A 22,288-nucleotide genomic window follows, 5' to 3' on the forward strand; every position below is an offset into this window, starting at 1 on the left:
AAGAGGGGCCGTGAAGCGTGTCCGGCTGGAATGCAAAACACAAGTCATGGTCATCACTCTGTCACCACACAGATTTGGGCTTTGAGGACCTACAGTCTATGTGTGTGTGTGTGTGTGTGTGTGTGTGTGTGTGTAATTTATGTTATTATGAAGCATGGTTATTTTAAAATACAATCAACCCACAACAAAAAAGTTTGTAAAGAGCTTATTTAAAGCAGCTATCCTATCGTCTATATTTTTATAACAACCTATTATCTATATTTATATACATATATATATATATATATATATATATATATATATATATATATATATATATATATATATATATATATATATATGTATATAGGTATATAAAGGTGTGATTGGAAGTGGCCGACGATTAGGACCCAAGTCTGAGTTCTCCTCAGTTCTACAGAGCTTTATAGCATCGTTCTGCTCAATGTTTAGGGTTTCGGGCCCCCAACTTTACTGTTATGGTTCACTCTCAGCAAGTTCATCAACCTCATTTCCAACCTCAGCAGCAGCTGTTTTCAGAGAAAAAGCTCTAAAAAAAAGACTGTATGCTACCTGCCAAGCACCAAACGATGAACAGAAAACGTTAGCGGCATGCTAACAAACATATTGAGCATTTAACAGCAAAAGAGCCAGACATATCTCTCAGGAGGTAGTGGAGACCAAAAGCTAAAAGGAAAGTGAATACGGTACTTACATTTGTTGAGTGGACAGAAATATGACTCCAAATGAATGCTAATCTGCTGGATGTAAATGGCTCACTGTTTGCTAACAAGTTGATGTAAAAGGTGATTGTTGTGTTTACAGCTTGTTTTCATCGCCCTCAAGTGGCGAGACAAATTCAATCTGTTCTTTTTACCCCTTAAATGTAATATTCTAAAATGTCCTGTACTAATATTTATTTAATACTAAAAGTATTTCGCATTATCAATATCAAAACAACTCAGGGTTGGGTAAAATGAGCATTAGCAATGCAACAGCTTTATAAGCAAGAATTTAGCTTTTACCAGACAGTGAAAGACCATAAATACATTTCAACTGTCCACCACATCTCTTACTGTTGGATCTCTTTTCTCTCAAACGTTGGTCCTGTCAGTTGAAATTAATTAATTTTGCTCCAAAATGTAACTGTTGCTGGCGTGACCGGCCCCACAAAGACTTGAAGTTTGTGGCGGTAAACCTGATAGGCCTAGATGAAATCTTACTCTGCTGAGATGTTCTATCTTGTGTAAATGTGACTGCATGGCTCCTCTCAGAAAACACAAAGATTAAAAAAACAACAATGTCTGCCGTGTAAGTGAGCACATGTGCATGAGTACGTTTTTGAAGCTCTCAGATTATTAATCTCCGCGAGTGGTGGTCATGGATGTAGCAGTGGTGGTACTTGTGGCCTGGGGTTGTGTGTTTTATACATAGAGCAACCTGCATGGCAGTTCAAAGCCGCAATGCATTGTGAGGGGATGAGAGGAGACATGAAAGCAGCACTCAACAACAAGTACAGTCTAAAGATCACAGAGCGAAATAGTAAAATTTTAGAGTTTGTTGAATCAAGTGCACCCACATGTTAGGGGCTCTTAATGGCATGGATGCAGCAGACGTCTCATGGGAGAGAAGGGCACTGTAGTGTTACTGATACAAAAGGAATGCATCCAGAAAATGTAAACTCAATGTAAATTTTCTGGAGAAGATTTCAGGAAGCACTTGATTATCTATTTATCTATCCCAGCCGATAAGAACTTACTGTTGAATATTAGAAATTAGTTTTATGTCTCCTTGAACTCTATCTTCAGTATCAAACACAGGTGAATTGACCGGGAAAGAGAAAACAAACATCTACCTGCTTTTACTGCTTGTGCTCATCACCACTTCAAACATTCACTTTATTATGTCAAACTTGACACTGAACAATGGGAATATTGACAGTCGTGTTATGAACAAGCCGGGTTGTTTGAGTATTTTAGCGTGTCAGGCTCCCAGGCTGGCCGTAGCTTTGTGAAGCCCTGTATTGTATTTCTTTCCTGTGCCAGAGCCCGTTTCCTGTGGCGGTGCCGTGTCAAACGATGACCCATTGCTTCCTGCAAGTCGCATGGATAAGGGCCTGCCACGAGCCCTGGAGCCACTGAACAACCTCGGAACCCCCACTCTGTCTGTCAGCTTTCAAGTCAATCCCCACCGTGCCTTTTTTCCCTTTTTTCTTATACCTCCCTTTAACTGTTACTAACTTACTCTGATTTCTCTCCCATCATCCTTCTTCTATCTACCTCCTTCCTCCCCTACTTCAATATTTTCTTATTTGCCACCTCCTGTATGTCCTCGCCCCCTTCTCCTCCAGGTTTCCCTCTGTCCACACCTCCTTTCCTTTTTGCATCCCTTCTTCCCTCCTCCCTTTGTCCCACTGTCCAGGTCAGAAGAGGGTCTGTCAGGCGTTTCCTGTGCAAGCTGCAGGTCCAGACCACACCTTGTGAGGGGATTTCTGCAACTACTGTCAGTGACGCTCTATATAAGCAAGGAGACATGCCTGCATGTCTGCACATATACATGGTGCTACTGTACACACAGAAACTCTATGGTTGTTTTTGGCAATACGCTGTGACTGTGCACTGTTGAACTTTGTGATAAAAAGAAACTTGTGGGAAAAATGTTGAAAACATGCCATATAGAAGACATTCACCAAGAATGATATCAATGCTCCATCTAAAATAAGCAAGACAAAAGAAACTCAATGCGTATTTTTACATATTCTGAATAAAATCACAGTGACTGTCAGCAGATAGCTGTTGACCTCCCTTATAAAGTCAAGTCTGTGTGTTTTTGTGCACTGAAACAAGACATTTTTACATCACATGAAAACACCCTGGGGCCAGATTTGAGTATGAGAAAGCTGTCAAATCATGCACTATTGGTCCCCAAAGAAATCAACCACATGGCAGGGGTTAAAGACTCAACCTGCCTGACGTTTGTAGTGAAGAAAGTCAAATCATCATTACTACTACTAGTATAGTTTTTAAACAGCTAATATGAGCTCTTTTGTAACGGTTGCAAAAGAGTTCCCTCACCACATTATAGTTCAACTTTGATCTTGGATAAAGTCCCGCTGAGACATGTGTGCGTGTCCATTGGCACAGTCCGCTTTATTCCACACGCCAGCGTGCCTTTGTGTTGGCTTCTCATCTCCTTCGACTCAGGGTCAAGAGCACGCGTGTGCATGCACACGTGCGCCGGCAGCAATAACATACTTTACTGTGCGTCTCTGAAATGACTCTTCTAGTCTTCTTCCAGTGCAGGTCAGAGGCAGGAAGTGAGCTGGGAGAAAAGGAGGAAGCAGAAGCAGCACTCTCTGGCTGCAGGTAGTGACCCTCAACCTTGACCTCCAACTTCACCTTCCATCAGTCTGACAATACACACGCTGACAAAACACAGATGTGCAAACACGGCAGTGTTGCCTTAATTTGCCGATACTGAAGAAACTGTGTCTGGCAACAAAGTCTCTCAATAGCTGCTCTTTCTAACGTTAGGAAACGTATACATCTTTTCATTCTTCATTCAGTCTTCAACATATGTAACCTTAAATAAAGACATTAGAAACCTGGATTTATAATTTATCTTTTTTATTATTTGACAACAATAACAACATGTTGCATTGGTTCACTCATTACATTTACAGAGGTGGTCATGAAAGCTGTGTGGATTCATGGACTTTGTTCACACAATTGTCCATCCTTCCTTCCTTTATCAAACTGTTTTTGATGAAGCTGGAGGTACAGCTACTGAAGAGACTATTAGGACATGAGCCCTGCCCAAAACCAACCCTCAGACCATATACAGATAAAAAGGTACCAGCATCCTTGATGCTCGTGTCTGGATTTGCAAAGATTTAAACCTTTTGAAGAACATTTGCTGTATCAAGTAGTCTAGCTGTTTTTGGACAGAGGCCATGGCTTTGGGAGGTGACTGACTTTCTGGTACTGCCTCACCAGTTCCAGAAGAATAACTTGCTGCCATGTTTGGAAGGCTCCAGTTTTGCCTCGATGGCTGGGTTGGGCTCAGGACGTGGTCTAGAATGGTAAGGGTTCTCAGGGAGGGCCCGCGGGGTCGACACTTTGGTCACCTACGAAAGAAAGGGGACATGCACAGCACGAATTGTCAGACATACACAGTGTAGACACAATGAATTAACAGTGCCCTGCAAGGACATTTTGGTGGACATGCTCAGTTTTAGTGATGCAATGTTTAAAAGGGCTCAACTCTTCTTGAAATCAGAATTAATGCAAATGACTCAAAACAAAACAACTACCTTACATGTCAGTGAATTGTACAACATATACTGTATATTGTGTCAATATCAAACTATTCTGTAAAATCTGTGAGAGATCTAATACTAAATGGAGTATGTTGTCGTCATCTTCTTCTAATTAAAGAATGAACAAACAGACTTTAAAGCAGGGCTTTAAAAAGAAAAAAAAATCTTATCAATAAAAACACCTTGTGTAGTTTTTTTTTCTTGGATGAAACCCTACATACCAGAGATGGGGACTCGAGTTAGAGACTCAGACTCGAGTGCGACTTAAGTCGCACACACAGTGACTTCAGACTCGACTTGAGACTCGTCCTCAAAAGACTTCAGACTCGACTTGGACTCGAGGCGCGGGACTCGTGAACAATGTTTATTTTTAGGAAACTTCTTATGAGCTTGCTGTTATTCCCTCCCTCCGTTACCTATAACCTGCCTACATAACATCTGCTGCGCGCGGCCGCACGTGACAGAGGACAAAAACACCCTGGCAGCTGCTGTGCCATTCATCATAAACTTTGGCTTTAAAACTTCATACAACAACATCCAAACAAAGACGCGCTGAACGCAAATAGGTTAGTAACCTGTGGTGAGTGAACATATTTAGCTCAGCATTGGCCATCTAACGTTAGCTTGCTTCTTGCTTCAGCTACGACCTACGAGAGGTTTACTCTGTCTGTCGTTCGTTATGAAAAGATGAATGAGCGTTTGTTTACGTGCCAAACTTATGGTGGTCGATTAACGTAATTATTTACGTCCCGCTGCCTGCCATCACGATAATTATTGCCGTTGGCTGGAAAGAGGTTACAGGTTTATTGTTGATCATGTAGCCTTACAGTTTTATTTACTTATAACGTTACACTGGTTTGAGAGTCTAGTGGATTGTTGACTTAAAGTAGTTTAAGCTGTCATAATGTGCAATACACATTATAGTTGTGCTCTGTGAAAAACAGGTTACAATTTATTGATTTGAGAGTCAGGAGGATGTGTTGACTTACAGTAGTTTATAAGCCGTCATTAACTGTATTGCACAGGTTGTGCTCTGTAAGTTAAAAACATGTTACAGCTTTATTTTTGACCATGTAACTTTACAGTTTTATTTAGTTAACTTTACACTGGGTTTGAGAGTCAACAGGGTTTGCTGACTTACAGTAGTTTATAAGTTGTCATTAATTGTAGACACATTGTACATTAGGCTACATGGTTGTGCTCTAAGAAAAACAGACTTGATTATGCAATGTCACAGTTTTATTGACTTACAGTATTTAATAAGCTGTCATTAATTGCATTGCACATTACATGGTTGTGCTCTCAGTATTCCTTATAGCTATGAAGTTTTATTAGCAACCTGGATTGAACGCAGCAGGTGATACAGCATTCGTAATAACCACGAGAGACTTGAGACTTGACTTGGACTCTAGCTCAAAGACTTGTGAGCATCTCTGCTACATACTCACGGTTCCCACTCTTTTGTAGAGATCAAATTACCCAGGATATTTTCAGTAATGAACGAGCTGGTATGACCGACCGGGATGACGTCATACTTTCCAGGAAATTTCCAGGTTTTCCAAGACCCTTGCATTTACAGCTTCTTCCCTCCTCCCTCTCTATTTACATGAGTTCTGGGTCCAGTCTGTCTTTTCTTTATTCTCTCCTTCTGGTTGCTCTTGTATTTCTCCAAACATGAATGGTTACCTTACTCCCACCATCTCAAAAATAAGTAACAAAGTCTTTTCATTTGTTATATATCTAAGCAACAAGAGAAATGCAGCCAGTGTGTGGGCAGTCAACTTGGACATTTTTTCATAGTAATCTGAAGTCAGATCAGATTTTAAATCTTTTGTTTCCGCGCTCATGTTTGTGATTCTGTGAACACCAGCTCTGCCCGGCAAGCACAAAATGGCCAGAAAAGTGATTACAGCCATTCACTGATTCCTAGGTTTCGCAAGTGTCTTTTCAAACACTACAGAAATAAATGTCCGAAAAGCAATTGTGGAAAAAAAAAGAAAAGTTTTTGGTTCTGCTACCTAATTAGTGCTTGTCAGTGAGTTATGCAAGCCCCTTAAAAATGGCAATTTTGTGAAAAGCAAAACCAAAGCAAAATAAAATACATGATTTGCCTGCTCAAAACTGTAGCTTAATGAGACTACTAAGGAGATGCAATCAGATCCTTGCACAGCCCACAATCAGCAAGAATAGAGCCCATCAACGAAGCCGCTGACATTGTGAATGCACAGTCGATCCCTACCAAGTCTCACCTTAGACAGGTCTCCCAGCTCAGGTCTCTCCCACCCCAGCTTATCAAGGACGCAGTTGTCGAAGGTTTGCTGCTGCTTACGGCAACGGCGCAGTTCCGCCAAGTTCGAATAATCTAGGCAGGTCCAGTACTCCGTGAAGGACTCGGCACAGTTTCCCTTGATTTGCCTACAAGGAGCAGTGCAGAGATTTTAATCAGAATCAAATATGCAAGATTAAATTAAATAAAATAATCCAGAAAACTGTTGCTATAAATGAGTTGGAACCCTAAAGAGATATTGTGACTGAGCAGAGGGAACAAAACCAATATTTAAAAATGATATAAGATAGGCATTTCATAATAAATAATTTTATTCTGAGCCTACACTGCTCAAACTGAAAATCCACACTCCAAACATGTAAAGCGCTTTCATTAAATTGCGGTTTATGACTTGTCAGTTCTCACTAGTCAAAAGATTTCTGAGGTTTGCAGAATCTGAAAATCTGAGCGGGTCATGTGAATGAAGTGCTCCTAAAGGTGTCTGGCAGTTGCCAGAAACACCTAAGAATCCAACCATGTCCCAGGTGCAATTACAACTTTTCTCAAATCTCTCCTCATTATAATAATTACAGGTATTGCCCTTTCACAGTAACTCTCAGTTTATCTTTGGGGTCAGAGTGTCGGTTGTTTGTTTCAGCTTTAGAATTAGAGGTCATGTGTTTTTAGAACCAGAAACACTGTTTGAGACGCACACAAAAGCACCTTAGTTACTGCATGGGCATCAGGGTATAACCGAAGCATAAACACAGACACAGCAGTTCACAGAGTGAAAAACCCCAGACCACTTCCTCAAATAGCCGTCAAGGGCAGTTTTACAGACACAATAAACTCTGTATTTATTAATGTTTCATCATTTTAAAAAGGGTATAACCCTTTTTCTACTGGTCATTGTTGTTGTTTTTAAAGTAGCACAGAAAATAGCATAAAGGTGTTCTCTACATCATGTGTTAGTAATAACTGGTTAATGATTTATTTAAATTTTTTTCAAGATAACAATCATTGATAGAGAATTTGAAGAAGAAATAAATATAAAGTTAAGTGAATATAAATTTCAAAGTTTTGCGGGGATAAGTACTGACTCGATAAGATAGTACAAATGATCCAAAAATACAGACAGCTGTAAGGTTCCTATTCTGACAAAGTACACTTACAGAATGGAAAATAACTCTGATACATCTGGCAGCATCCCAGGAAAGTTAAAGTCGTTGAAAGTTTGACCAAATTTCTGCTGTGGGTAGTTTTGCTTTCTAAAACAAATCCAGTTTTGTCATCCCATGAAGCATAAACTCATCATCATACCTTCACACTTTTAAAAGTTCCGTTGTACACACAGCCTATGCCACCTGTGAAGGGTTTTATTCTTGTGTTCATGTGTAAAAAATGCCTTGACCTTCATTTTACTTTTTCGAGGTATTTTGGAGCTTTCTTGACATTCACAAAAAGAATTTCTTCAATACCTTGTGGATAATCAGAAGGCATCAAATTCTGCTACAAATTCTCACCAATCAGTATAAACAGCACACATTTGGTTTAGAACAGAATTAAGAAGTTATCTTAATCCCCACTCTTCTTTTTTCTAGATCCCAGATGGTGTAATTATCACCAACCTTTTCCTCTCCTACCTTTGCATCACCAGTGTTTAACTGCAAATCATTCAGGAAAGCCTGGCCCCTACATCCCACTTCGACTAAAAGCCAATGGAATGGAAAGCTTATTATCAGGTACTATCAAGTTAGAGAAACAGAAACAAGACATCCCAACTCTGAAATCGTCTTTCTCTGTAAACTTAACAACCGTAACCCCTGGAAGGACGACTGTCCAACAGCAGTATGTGCGACCTCAGAGAATACTTTGTCCCACTTGTCAAAAAATCTGGACCGCAGACCTCTTTTGACCAGGGTTTCACACGGACTCTCAAACTCTTGACAGCTGGCTCCAGTCTTCAGTCACATCTTCAACCACTCACATCACAAGTACACTGTTCACTTTCGCAGATGACACCACTTTGGCTGCCTTCATCTCCAAACATTTATATATTCTGCCTAATCAATACGTTTCTAGTCTATTCATGGTTACCAACATGTTTGATTAATTCACTTTTTTTGTATTGAATCTCTAGAAAAAAAACACACACAATAAATGTTCTTAGGCCCCATCCACACTAATGAGTTTTGCTACGTTTGCACCTCCCATCCAGACTACAATGGCCAAAACGAAGACCTAAAATGGAGAAGTTTGGAAACGCTGCCGACCACGTTTTGTGTTTCAAAACTCCGGAGGGCATTTTAGTGAAGACGGGCAAAAACGGAGGACTTTAGAAACGATGGCGCAGTCGCTCACGCTCAGCTCTCTGATTGGGTCTTATAAGTAACGCAAAGTAGAAACACGATCTGCCTACACTTGTACTGTGCATGTCGCTGTTTACTTTCTGTCTGTTTTCTGCCGCCACACTCCCGTGTTACATTCAGTAACAGTCCCAGCTCGTTATTGGTGCATGCAAAAAAAAATTGTTCTGATTCTGATTCATCTGCATTACTTAATTCTTTTGCCAAATTTTCTGTAACTACGGAATACACCATCTGCTTCATGTTTACACCAACACGCACATGCCCAGTGTTCCTGAACGGGCACTAGATGTGCGTTTTCAGTCGTTTTAATGTAGACGGAGATCAACTCCAAAACGCAGCTAAAATGCTGGTGTGGACAGAGATCATATTTGTTTTAATTCTCCGTTAACTAAATCTATGGGGTGGTGAGAGACCCGGGTTCAATCCCCCACTGTGACCCATGCACCATTGTGTCCCAGAGCAAGACACTTAACCCCTAGTTGCTCCAGAGGCGTGCGACCTCTGACATGTATAGCAATTATAAGTCAGCTAAATGAGTAAATGTAATGTAAAACGGAGTACTGTGGATTGGGCCTTAGAAGTTTCAGTTTTTGTGTCTTATACTAGGGAGTATTTGGCAACAAAAAGGTTGAAAACCCTGAATGTGACTTACCTGAAGAAGTTGAGCGCACACTCGTTGACTTTCCTCCCTTCTTCCATACACTTTCTGGGGTCCTTCTCCTCCCAGCGGCAGAGCATAAACTCCTTGTTGGGTTTGTCACACTGGGAGCCATAGTGGTGGGCAGCAGCCTTCAGCACTGCAGATGACACATTGATCTGGACAGAAACAGGAGCAGACACATGGAAAACAAAGACAGGGTAAACATTATTTATTAATTACCAAATAACAGATACACTAAGACATAATTTAACATTTTAAGGTAAAGGATTATTTAATGTAGCCTGACCCCCATTAAAGAGTCAAAACATTGTGTTTGATCAAAGATTGTGGATCAATTTAATATTCATCCAGTGTAGAGAATCTGTACATTTGTAGCCATCTGGGAAGACCTTTAAACACAATTTTCGCCTAAATGTTGGATATTGTTTACTAAACTTCTGTCTACAAAAACATTAAGATGCAGCTATGAGGTCTGAGCGATTTCTCAGTGGGCAAACATTTATTTTCTCGGCCAGCGTTTCCTTTATTATCCTTGATCCTCCCATAATAGTTTTGGAAAAATACATGCTGCTCCCAGAGCACACCTGACTTCCAAGGACAGGTTCAATGTGCCAAATATCACTGCAGCTGACATAAACCGGCCAGAGGTTTGTTTTGGGGCAACTTGTGAAGTTATTGTCACCACAGGGGATAAGTGAAGAGGTAATACGGACTATGAAGTGTCCAACACAACCTTAACGATGGTTCACAACCAATGAGTTTCTGCATACTTTCATTATCTAATGTTAATGTTACCAAGGTGGATTTCATACAGATGCCAGCAAAGTAACGTTATATTCACCGGCTTCAATTGCATTCAGAAATAATCACTAACGGATCCATGATCAATCTAGGTTGTCTAATTGTCTTTCACCAGGCAGGTGGCCAAAGTTATTGAGCTAACTTACTGGGCATATCACGAACCATACATCGGCTAGCGTTAGCTAACGAGTTAGCTCGCTTGTTTTGTCATGGTATAATTTTCATAACCACTGCTCACCTCATCCACGTTGAGCTCCTGCAGTGAGGGGACTTCCAGCGTCGTGGGCATGGCTGTGTGTCTGTTCTATAAAAGTTAACGCAGAAAAATCAAATACCGCTGCTGAAAAACATTCAAGGTCCTCGTCTGACTCCAGGACGAGCGACGAGGCCGCGAAGAAGGTCAGTTTGGTTTGCTGTTGCTGTCAGCTGGGAGGCGCGGTGTGATGACGCAGCCGCGAGCGCGACCGCAGCCCGTTGCCGCATGCGCACTTCTAAGGGAAATATAAAACGGAAGAATTTCAGTTTTGTAAACTTATTTTAAGTTTAATTTCAAAATTGTTATAACGACCAAACTGTGACAAAAGATGATTTCTTCTTCATGCTTTTCAAACCTGTCGCCGTGGATCTCTGTTGTCGCGTTGCCATGGTAACGGTAATTGTGTTGTCTTGCTATGGTCTTGCCCAGTCGATAATAAATCGATGGTTTATATTTTATATATTTTTAATTGTTTGTCTCTTTTTAGCAGCACATGGAGCTCATCGGTAGCAGTTACAAAGGAGATACAAAAAATGGCAGGTAAGTTAATATCTGTTTCATAACCTTAAAGACAGCAGGATATGCAATCAAGTTAATAAAATCACACTGCTGATTCAAGCTATATGAAGTGCAAGCGCTGACAAAGCACTGTGTGGTCTCTTTCTTCTCTTCTCTCCTCCAGGATGGATGGAAAAGGAGATTACACCTTTCCCACAAATTCCAAGTATGTGGGAGAGATGAAAGATGGGATGTTTCACGGCAAAGGAGTGCTACACTTTCCAAATGGAAGTAAATATGAGGCCACCTGGGAGAACGGCATAGCTAAACAGGTGAGGAGTTCTGTGTGTCCCTGCATGCATGCCAGAATATGTGCATCCACTTGCGTGGCTCTTGTGTGTTTCACATTGGTTATAGTTGATATTACATCTGGTCCCTTTTAGCAATCACTCACCATTATTGTGGTAGTTATTAGGTTTCCCTCCGTTTTTCCCGCATACAGCCTCTCCTGCTCTGATGCAATCGTTCACGGGCTTTTACCACAACAGCGATCACTCCAATTATTATCATCATTTCAGTTGCGGTTCGTTTGAAATGATAGCAGCTCTAAACCATGACTAACCTTTTCCCACACTACCTTGCACCTGCATTCATGCCAGACCAAGAAAACCTACTTCCATTCAGAACACAACTAAGTCATCCCATAAACTCAAAAATTCAAACTGGAAATAATGTTGTGCAACTTGCACCTCTACCTTCAAACAATACTGCTCAGCCAAGAGGTTAAGGATCCCGGACCCATATTTATTTTTCCTGTTTCATTGACCAAATCAAGTCAAGTTCAAGTTCATATACAGAGCATATAAATTAACAAAATGCAACAATCAAATGACAAGACACCATACAACACAACACAGTAACTGACACAAAAAGAGCAGATCTGTTCCTTTAAGAATCAGAATCAGAGTCAGAAGGAGCTTTATTACCAAGTAGTATTTTACACGTTTGAGGAATTTGGTTTGGTGATAAGGTGCTACACTTAGACAAACATACAGTTGACATAAATAAATGTATATAAATATGGAATAAACAAATGGAAGTTATATAAGAAAAATAAAAGAATAGAGAAAAATAATACAACTATTTGCAGAGAAAGAATAATGTGACATATATTTACCTGTGCATTACTCCTGGTTTGTATTGTGCAGACGTATTGCATCGGAAGAGAATATTGTGTACATAAATATTTAAATTGACAAAATATAAAAGTCAGTCATTTGTTGTTAATTGTTAAAAACAATTAACAACAAATATGTGCAATATGCCAGATTTGTGCATGAAATGAAATGAAATGAAATACTCTTTATACATGCAGACATTTTCATTATTAGGCGGTGTGAACATGGTGTTGCTGATATATTACAAAGTGTGTAGTGCTACCCATTTCTGGCTCTATTAATAGAAGTGGAGTGAAAATAGCAGCAACAAAACAAGCATTTTAAAGGGTCATAATCCGAAATGGCTGAGATCCACTGTGTGTGTGTGTTAATGTGTAAGAAAGTCTAGTAATACAAATGTTTTACTAGAAACTTTGTGTTTGAAGTGTAAATGTCACTGCAACAAAAAGTGTTATGACATTAAAGGGACAAAAGCAACATAAAATGAACAGTGACCTCTAATTATGTCTGGTGCAGGTTAACAGAATTATGCTACTGCATACATTTACATTTTGACACATCATAACAGGAAAAAAACAGGTGTACTATTTAATATTAATGAAGGGTACATTCCATTGATGTTCCAGGACAGGTTAATGGGACACAAGCTGAAGCATCCTTAAGCCTGTATTTCTCCTGCAATGACCAGTCCAAATATCTGCTATGAATAAAATGTCTATGGACAAATCTAGCATGTTTTATCACATCAGTTGTAACCTATTATTCAAAATTCACCCCTTTACTGTGGGTCTCTTCTCTTTTTTATTTTTTAAATTTGTATTTGATCTCCCACCAAATATGCACTCCTCAAAAACCAGCATGTTATGAAATCAGAATTAGTGCCACTTCCATGACTGCAAATTATATTGTTGAAATTGAAAACAAGATTCTGTTGTGTCCAGCTGAGCAAAATTACTGAACAAAGTATGTTTATTTTTCATTCCAAGTAGGCTAACAGTTGTATCATTCCTCAGAAAACAAACATGCACACACGCAAACACACAATGTGTGTCTTCACCCAAAATACCAAAAGACATATTTTTCCACTTTCTCCTAGTTGTATATATCTATGCAGACAGTTTTTGTTTTATCTGCTGAGGCTTTGAGATATCCATCTATAAGATTTCTGCCTTAATGCAAAGACAATGGAATAAATTTAAAATTATTTTGTGGAGCTTAAAGTACTGAAAAGTGACATTTCAAAACCTCAACAGCAACATATGTTTCCAGAAACCATGTCTGGGTTACGTAGGATAAACCTCAGACCATCAACAGTGAGGTCTGTGGATTATCTTGAGTGACATTGTTCCCATTGGTGAATGATTCATTTTTCAGTTTTAAATTAAACTGTCTGCATGGCCAGACACCATAGAGGTAAGTGGATGTTGTGTTTTGTTTGGAATCTTTTTGTAATTTAGTTGAATTGACTGAAGAGTGAGGGTAATTCATCATTGTGCTACCTCACAAGGGGTCATTCACCTTTGCTGATGGTCTGCAGTATCAAGAGAAGGACTGGGACTACTGCGATGGTTACGACAGGCGCTTCTACAGTGAGAGGTGTAATGGACTCAGACCTGCAGGTTGGAATTCATTTATTTTCTCATGGATTCTGTCAGACTACAGGGATTTCTTCTCACTGCTACTCCCACACAAACACACTCACATAATTTATCTTGAAAACACAATGAACTTTGGCTAAATTGAAAATGCTGTTAATGAATTAAGATTGGGAGCATGTGTGAGTTAGAGGAGTAACACCCAAAGCCATTAACTGGCAGGCATACGTTCTTGTATTGTTATACTGAATGCACATGTCTCACAAAGCCGGATAACTAAGTTGGCTTTATATCTTTTTGAGTTAAACCTGAACAGCTCTTTGTATTTCACTACACTTTCCAGATTTTAGAGGCTAACAAGATCATTTAGGACTACCTTTTAATGAGTCATGGTGTACCTCACCTCGTGTCACTCGCCTGACACATAGATATACTACACACCACTTAACATGTTTGAGCAATCTACCTGACACCATCAACTTAGGGAACATAAGGTGAAAGCCATTAGAAAGGGCTGAGGTTTGAACACAAAATCTTCTTCACAGAGCCCCTCCTCCAGCTGATAATAATGACTTTTGTTAGGGAAGATTTCCGCGCAAAGCAAAACAACTGTTTTGTCCATACAGGAGAATCTCAGCTAACTGATCTGCATCCGCCACTCATCATTCCTGATGGATGTTACGATTGTGGAGATGGTTTCTATGACCCAAATACCAGAGTCGTCCACTCCTACACTGGCAGATTCCTCAGGAATGCAGGTGAGACAGAGATGACATGTACACGTAATCCTTCTCTTTCTGCTTATGTCACTCTTCAGTGTAGTTTGTGCACGTTTTTTATTCCCACTAATTTGACGCTAAATTGGCTCCATCTGAGTGTTGGGTAATATCCAGGCATCTTTGTGCTTGTTGTGCCAAATACAATTTCAAAGATGAAAGTCAAGAGCAAACACATATTTCCATTTCAAATTAAGTATACAAAGTATGTATTTCAAATGAAGCACCTTGTCAGTGATAGATTGCTGTTATGTTAAATGTATTGATACAGTGACTTAATAAAGCAGCACTGTTTGTTTGCATAATTGATCAAAATTCCAGTAATCATGTGGCTAATGATTGAACCTGTTTCCAAAACCTGCTTTAGTTAGTGTGCACATATGGTCAAGCTAACAGTTTGTATGAGTGCTCTTTTAAAGCGGCAAACACATGAACAGGCACACAGTTATATGATAAAGTGGAATATGTAATTTTTTGTTTGTTTGAACATGCATCATGAGAAACACTGATGTACAGAAGTATGCTGAATTATTCCAGGAAAGAAATGGCCGCTCACGCTTACACCTCAATATGATTGAAGAGTTTAAAGCCATACAATCAGCCAAATTAGTACGGAGGGAGTCATTTGTTGCTGTCTTGTCATACAAGATAGCAGCTCCGTGTAAAATTATGTCTTCCTTTCAACAACTCGACTTTTCTAAGACCATAGAAAAAGTGAAAATGCTTTGAAACACACTAAGGCTCTTGTGTTAAATTTGTCTCAGGCAGGACCTCTTTGTGTTCACCCATTTTTATAATAACTGCATCTCTGAAAGCATACAGTGTGGCCATATGGGAAGCATTTGATAAGAATGAACCTATGGAGTGATGTTAAATGGATTATCCCTAGATTCTCTGATGGAAGATTATAGCTACAAGTCATCTGATAAGCACGCTTCTATAGGCCATTGCAGTCTTTTTTCTTATGTGTCAAAAGTGGAAAATTCAAGACACATTTTTTTCCACTGAACGAGTGCCCAGTTTTGGAACTCCTGATTTGACGTGAATGCGGTCTGTCAGGTGTCCAGATAGGAACTCCCAAATTCTGAGCACGTCATGTCTCCCATGATTTTACATCACTAGACGATGTTGTGAATTAGGCAGCGGGTTATGAATGCAGTTTCTGACATGCATAGCTTTTGGGTAACTACAGTTTAGCCCAGTTGTATTGGTGTGCATCAAAGGTGTTTGATGTTACCATTTTTATTGGACACATGCTTTACAGTACATAAACATAGCAGTCACATGCATGCACAGGGGTGTTGTACAATCATGCAAGAGTTTTATTTACAAATGCAGACTTGTGTCAAGATGTGATTCCTGGCTGAAGTTAAGGTATGACTAACAAATTCCCTAAGGTAGAAATGTATTTTTGGGGCACTGAATATTTCTATTCTGATGAGCTACTTGCAACATAATACAGATTAGTTCCACAAGTACACAAATCTCATTTACATATGTGTAGAGACAGAAGGAAACAGAGGAGGAGATCCACATCCTCGCCAGATGTCATCGGCGTGCGTAAGAAGACAAAAATATGTTTTGCGATTCTTTCCTTGATGCGGGTTGTTCATCATCATTATAGCTCTGGTATTGATCAGTGGAGTGACTGAGAGAGCGAGACATAAAGACGAAGAGAGCATGAGAAGGAAGGTTTTTTTGGGAGATGAAAATAAAGAGGAACTGAACACTTTCCAACAATTCTCTCTGTTTTGGATTAACTAAATATGGAGTCAAACAGGAACTATTTAATTGATGTGTGCCTTTTTATGACAGTGTTTATGTGCAAGTGTGTGGAGGGATGTATTGTCTATATGTGGCTTGTGCTATGTATCCCATACACTACTTATGTGTGCTTCCCCTCTTGTCTTGGTATACAGTTCTTGAGAGGAATGCTCCTGTATGATTTTAGTTTTCCACTCTGGGAGGTGAAGGGACATTTGTCAGAGTGGGTGTGAAGACAGAATTTATTGCCTTATGGCTTCCGCCCAGGATGAAGTCTGTGAGGGGTGATGGGACACAGGGAAGGCCCACCCCCCCAGAGGGGACGTTTGCTGCAGCAAGGAAAGAGGAAGGAGCTCCCCGTGTAGCCGTTACAACTGGTGGATGTAGGACAAGGAAGACATGAGCCAGTGAAGACAACGCCTCCAATCTGGAAATGTTGCAAAAATGATGCGTATGGAACTGCTTTGAAAGTGCAGATGATTCAAGTTTTTCTCCCTTGAACTGAATGTCGTTGCTAGGAAATATCAGGCTAAACTTTACTTATTGGCCAAAACTGACCTATTTGCAAAGTCCTGCTCTGCTTAGTTACTGTTGCTAACTTGGACAAACAGTCCTTGTCGGCATAGTGCCAAGTAGCAAAACAATAGGATCTGTTGCTAATATTCCCCAGGAGGTTAAAGATTATTTTTGGAGTTGAACCGATTTCTTGTCATCAAGGATCTGCCGATACGCCTGCATGGATGTCAAGAATATGTCAAGAATACTGGTACAGCATGTAGACATGAAGATGATAGAGGAAAAGGAGGGTGGTGAGAGCAAGTGTGTCAGTTGGGATTATTAAGTGGGAACCCCCCCAAGCTGTGACATCCCTGAAACACTGACTCTCTGCAGTGATCCATAATTTACGGATCCTGGTTTTACATTACCTCGTACAATTACTTAAAAATTTAGAATTTAGAATTTCTGGGCTGGTTATACAGTAGCTCAGGTGGTAAGGCAGGTCGGCCGTTAACTGTAGGGTCGGTGGCTTGTTCCACATGTCGAGGTATCCTCAAGCAAGACACTGAACCCCAAATTGCTCTCCAAATACAAGTCAGCTTGGATAAAAGCGTTTGCCAGATGAATGCAATGCAAACAATGCTAACAATGGCCGTACACTTGATGGCCCGCTCAACACTTTAAAAAAACATTGTACATTAATAGACTGGTTCCAATTCTAAACTGTCCACCAGACAAGTCCTGCAAAAACTCATCACACAAATAAATGTACTCACTGGTTTTGGGCAAGGACCAGGGAGCATTTTCATGGATTAGAGTAGTCGTCACTGGCCGTTGACCAAAATTACTCCACGAGAAAAAGGGAGCAGTCTTTTTTAACCTGTAGAGGATGACAAGTGGCTTCCTTTACTGATACATGAAGCAACTGGCCTGACATTGGACATTGCTTCAGAGCTTCCAATTTTCTCCTTAATTAAATTTGTTTAATTTAAGGAAAGAAAAGCCATTCGCACACATAATCATGCTTTATTTCGTATCTACAATTCCAAGTTCATGTATCTGCTCATTGGGGTTTACAGCCTTTGAGAGGCAGGGAGTCACATCATCGTCCAGATATCAGTGATTTGTTTGGATAATGAACTTAAGTTATTCTTTTATGAACAATTTGTTTGAAAAGTAGACAGGCCAGGAGACAGACATCTCAGCTGTAAAAGTCATCTCCTGCAATACATAGATAAGGGAAGGAAAAGAACATCTTGAGTGTGTGCGTGCGTGCGTGCGTGCATGTGCGTGCGTGCGTGTGTGTGTCAGTCAGTGATGAGTGACTGCAGGTGGAAGATGAACATTCAGGGATCACAGACTTTGTTTCTGGCTGACGTTCTTCCCAACCTTCTTCATCCAAACTCTACTTTACACACCACAGCGATGAGTCATTACATATTACACTGCAGTTTGCCATGTCTTCAGCTTATTTCTCACTATGTGGGTAAACCAGCGAATCTGAAAAGAAGAATAAAACAGCATGTCAGCGAACTGCACACTGTTAAGTCACATCGAAACATGAGCCGGCAAACTAATCCGTCATTGTCTTCTCATTTTAAAGATGACCTGTGCAGCTGATGGTAATCTGGATGTTGGTTATTTTGTCATGTGGCACACTATACACTTGTGTAAACACAAGTTTTATGGCAAAGCCTCAATGCTGGCAGACATCAGGTGTGTTTTCATCTATGAATTAAGCAGAGTGAAGATGGGATGGCTAGGAGGGAAGAACTGTTTAATTTAAACCAAACTGCATTTCACTAAAAACACTTGCTTGTGTGATGAAGTTCAATAATTGTGGTTAGAATTATTTTAATTAGAACTTCTGTGACATAAAATCATTACAACAAACATGTGCTTCAACTTACTGCGACAGTGAGGTGCACTGTCGTTAACCAGCGCCGCTTAAATAAAGCCAACAGACTGCAACACAATGAAATGATTACTGCTAAATCTGAAACACAAATCACACAATCAACAAACAACTCAAAGAAGGTTATTTTTATCTGCTTTCCCCCAAACTTCCAGAGACACATAATTGGAGTTAATTTGTTGTTGCTGATGAAGATTGTTACTTAGGTTTGAAGGTAAGATGTGAAACATTTGCATTACTCTAAAAAAGTGCAATAAAAAAAGAACAAGCAGGCCACATCTGCACAATCACATCTCCACCACTGGCTGATTGAGCGTGTTCTGTTATTATAAACAAACAAACACACACAATCAGTTGTGTATATTCTCTCTTGGCAACAGGCAGCAACAGTCGGCAGCGGTGCAGGGGGCGGCAGCAGCTCCAGCAGGGGCCATGTGTTGCCATATTGTTTGTAGCACTTTCCTGTTTCTGGAATAACCACTTCCCTTTGAAAGTCCGCACAGAAAGAGCTCCACACTGAAAACATTCCACTGCCAAGGAAAACACCTCTGGTGACCAAACCGCAGCCCCTCCCTTTGTCCCCGTCCAGCCGAGGTGTTTCACAGACAGATAAAATCAGCCAGGGCCCTGGGGAGTGGAACAAATCCTCATGCTGCCTTTCCTGAAGGTCTAATTTTTCATCCATCTTTGAGACAGAAAAAATAATAACTACCACAAAACAGGATCCACACATTAATCCTGTGAGCTGTGACAGATGGATTTATAGTTCTGAAGATCCGTATCGCTCTTTCAAAGCTCAAAACCGGAAAGGCCGCCGCTGTTTTTCCTGTGATGTCATCAAGACATAAAACCAAGGGCCGCTCCGTTTGCAGTGAATTGGATACAGATGACTTATGCATGTACATTTGAATGTTTATTTGAGCTTTCACATTTAAGTAAGTTTGATTTCACTGTGGTGCCTCCACTTGGAAACCGCAAAATGTGTATGTATTAATGCCGTCAGTGGACCAGGTTCAGAGTTTGTCTCTTGATGGCATCACAGTCATAGCTCTCCTGCTTCTGTGAGTGCTGCCTTTGTGTTTCACCATCAAATCCAGCAGAATGCAATCATCTCTTATGCAAATGACTATGGTACAAGAAAACAGATTTTTGCTTTTTGCTAATCAAACCAGCGTGTCTGTCTTTGTGTGTAGGCCTTGGGTGTTTGTGTCTCTTCGCAGCCATTAGGCTGGAAGGAAACACTTTCCCCTCTGAGTGTATTTAAGGATTAAGATAAACAGACTTTAACAAGGTGCCATTATGGCTTCCACACTCTCTCTCTCCTATGTGTACATTGCACAAAAGGTTGTCCATGCAGGTTGTAACAGTCGAGAAGGTTGTCAACCAAAATACTATTTAATAAATAAGCGTGTGTTGTGTGCTGCACTTCACTGAACATTAAGGTGATGATACAAGCTAACACTCGCAGATTTGATTTATTTATTTATGTTTTTTGAGTTAGTCAAACTGCAATATCTCATTTCACAGAATTGATGAAAAGCATCTTTAGGTAGATCTAAATGTATTGACTTACAAAAACTGGTAAATCACAAAAATGTCCTGCTGTCCTCAAATTGCAGGAAATTACCTAAATATACCAGCCACCTGTACTGATTGCACATGACTTACACCCTGAGATAAACGCTGCTATACAAACTCAAGAGGGCAGAATTACAGCAAATATGAAAATGTCCCAATCTAATTACCATTAAGGCAGGTTTGTGGCTAATTGAGGTCGGTTTAAACGCAGCAAGGATGGGCCTAAATAATTACCTTTTTCACTAACAAGTGGTGTCACAAAGACTGAGAATGTTTGCGTGGCAGCTGCCCGCGTGTACGATAGCTATGTTAAATTGACCTCCCGGTCAGAACAGGTAGAAAGAAAGGAGGGGGGGGGTTATGGTTGTATGTTTGAAGTGGCTGTTAGTGTTGACGCCCATCGCTGGCAATTACACACAATCAGTCCGAGAGCCGCAGACCTGATCCTCTATACAATGGAGCCCCGCGCGCAGTGGAACCTGCGCGTGAGGCCCGCGAGCTGCTCAAGTGCGTGCAGCTGCGGGCGCTCCAGAGAAAGCTCACTTCCCCTGCAATTAGCTACTCATTTCAGTTTTAACAATGAAAAACTGGTTTATTATCAGCTCCTCTGGCACTCGTTTCTGTTTAATAAAGATTGGCGACCATTTTTGGAGGTTATTTATTGGTGTCTGAAGTGGCTCTGAGAAGTTATTTTCTCCTAATTGTCAGGCTTATCTTGGTTTGACAAATTTACCCGAGCCTTGAATGGCACTTCACTGTTGCAGCCTCACACAAGAAATGACCTGTGGTTTAATTATGCAGGCTACTGATTATTAGAGATTTGATTTGAACGCTTTAAGTGAGTTGAACAAAATGAGCACGTCTCACTGCTGTGCACCTTTTAATCTGCGGTGTGTAGGCTATTTTTTTCCTTATTCAATCATAGGTCAAACGTTTAGAAAAACAATGCAGTTTCACTGTAAACTTTGTTTCCAATAGTATTTGCAAAAAATCTCAATAATGTCATTTAAAATCTTTCCAACAGATGACTCCGAACATGAGTGGATTGTGCGGACTTGTCGGAAATCTTTGGATGAAGTGCCTGGCGTTGATCCTAAAAAATCTGTCGCAACCAGACCTGAAGAGGCCAGCGATGTGAACTGATGAAGTTTCACACAAGACTCTTTTTAGCAACGTATTAGTATGTGTAACCTATTAAAACTATAGAAAGTGAATTTGTAATTGAACTTGTAATATGTCTAGAAGCCTACAATGAATGAAAAGAAAAATGTTATATTGTATATTATCAAGTTGTGATTTATTGTCCTTTTTTAATCTTTAGACCTAAATATTTTTAAAGTGAAAGGGTGTGAGAATTGACAAGCACCACGGTGTATTTCATTTGGTTTGATTAAATAAACTAGACTACTTGTTTTGAGCTTTTTGTTGGTTGTGCAAACATATAACTATAGCCTATTTATTTGAAATCCATCTGATGTCGCATGTCTAGCAACCAGAAGCATTTATCTGAATATCACATTCCGCAGGATCAAAAGTCTAATACAGGTTGTCCGTTGGTGTTTTTGTTTTAACGTGATCATACAACAAATTTCCGATCCCTAAAACGAAACTGATTTGGTAAAACAATGATCTGAAACACAAAAATGCCTTTCATTCCTGTTTGTTCAACATAAATGGTGGCCTACTGTTTGTGTCTCACACAGAAGGTCAGTGGATACTATACAGTTTTGATGCCGTTTTTAACCCAGATAGGAAGAGTTTTGGGCTTCTTCTTACATGCACATTCAAACCCGGACAGGGAGTGCTCCTGCATACAGA

At 40.1% G+C, this 22,288-nt stretch overlaps 2 protein-coding genes across 5 annotated transcripts; one reads left to right on the forward strand and one right to left on the reverse strand.

Moving 5' to 3' along the window:
* Window positions 1-3,606: 3,606 nt before the first annotated feature.
* ndufa8 (NADH:ubiquinone oxidoreductase subunit A8) lies at window positions 3,607-10,839 on the reverse strand. The gene is made up of 4 exons (XM_038734125.1): window positions 10,651-10,839; window positions 9,603-9,766; window positions 6,565-6,730; window positions 3,607-4,123 (listed from the first exon to the last, which is right to left on the reverse strand). Exons 1-4 carry the CDS (start codon window positions 10,699-10,701, stop codon window positions 3,986-3,988), a joined length of 519 nt encoding a protein of 172 aa, XP_038590053.1. The 5' UTR covers window positions 10,702-10,839; the 3' UTR covers window positions 3,607-3,985.
* Window positions 10,840-10,858: 19 nt separating this feature from the next.
* morn5 (MORN repeat containing 5) lies at window positions 10,859-21,887 on the forward strand. Of its 4 annotated transcripts, none has more exons than XM_038734120.1 (6): window positions 10,859-11,064; window positions 11,156-11,208; window positions 11,351-11,498; window positions 13,852-13,963; window positions 14,566-14,697; window positions 21,495-21,887. In XM_038734120.1, the coding sequence occupies exons 1-6, from the start codon at window positions 11,011-11,013 to the stop codon at window positions 21,611-21,613; spliced, it is 618 nt and encodes a 205-aa protein (XP_038590048.1). In that variant the 5' UTR covers window positions 10,859-11,010; the 3' UTR covers window positions 21,614-21,887. The 4 variants fall into 4 exon arrangements, with proteins under 4 accessions (XP_038590048.1, XP_038590051.1, XP_038590050.1 ...); XM_038734123.1 differs by having other exon boundaries at window positions 13,882-13,963; XM_038734122.1 differs by having other exon boundaries at window positions 10,859-11,058.
* Window positions 21,888-22,288: the final 401 nt, after the last annotated feature.

The sequence above is a fragment of the Micropterus salmoides genome, unplaced genomic scaffold, assembly GCF_014851395.1.
Source record: "Micropterus salmoides isolate LMB-PRFRI ecotype aquatic unplaced genomic scaffold, ASM1485139v1 Ms_hic_scaffold_20, whole genome shotgun sequence".
Lineage (NCBI taxonomy): Eukaryota > Metazoa > Chordata > Actinopteri > Centrarchiformes > Centrarchidae > Micropterus > Micropterus salmoides.

Bases quoted from the DNA above. Each gene is read 5' to 3' on its own strand.
- morn5 (XM_038734120.1), top strand. From the start codon at position 11,011: ATGCTTTTCAAACCTGTCGCCGTGGATCTCTGTTGTCGCGTTGCCATG. The intron at 11,065-11,155 runs GTAATTGTGTTG...GTCTCTTTTTAG, and splicing joins GTCGCGTTGCCATGGTAACG to CAGCACATGGAGCTCATCGG. The intron at 11,209-11,350 runs GTAAGTTAATAT...TCTCTCCTCCAG, and splicing joins GGAGATACAAAAAATGGCAG to GATGGATGGAAAAGGAGATT.
- ndufa8 (XM_038734125.1), bottom strand. From the start codon at position 10,701: ATGCCCACGACGCTGGAAGTCCCCTCACTGCAGGAGCTCAACGTGGAT. The intron at 6,731-9,602 runs GTAAGTCACATT...TGCTCCTTGTAG, and splicing joins TGTGCGCTCAACTTCTTCAG to GCAAATCAAGGGAAACTGTG. The intron at 4,124-6,564 runs GTGAGACTTGGT...TTTCTTTCGTAG, and splicing joins AGCTGGGAGACCTGTCTAAG to GTGACCAAAGTGTCGACCCC.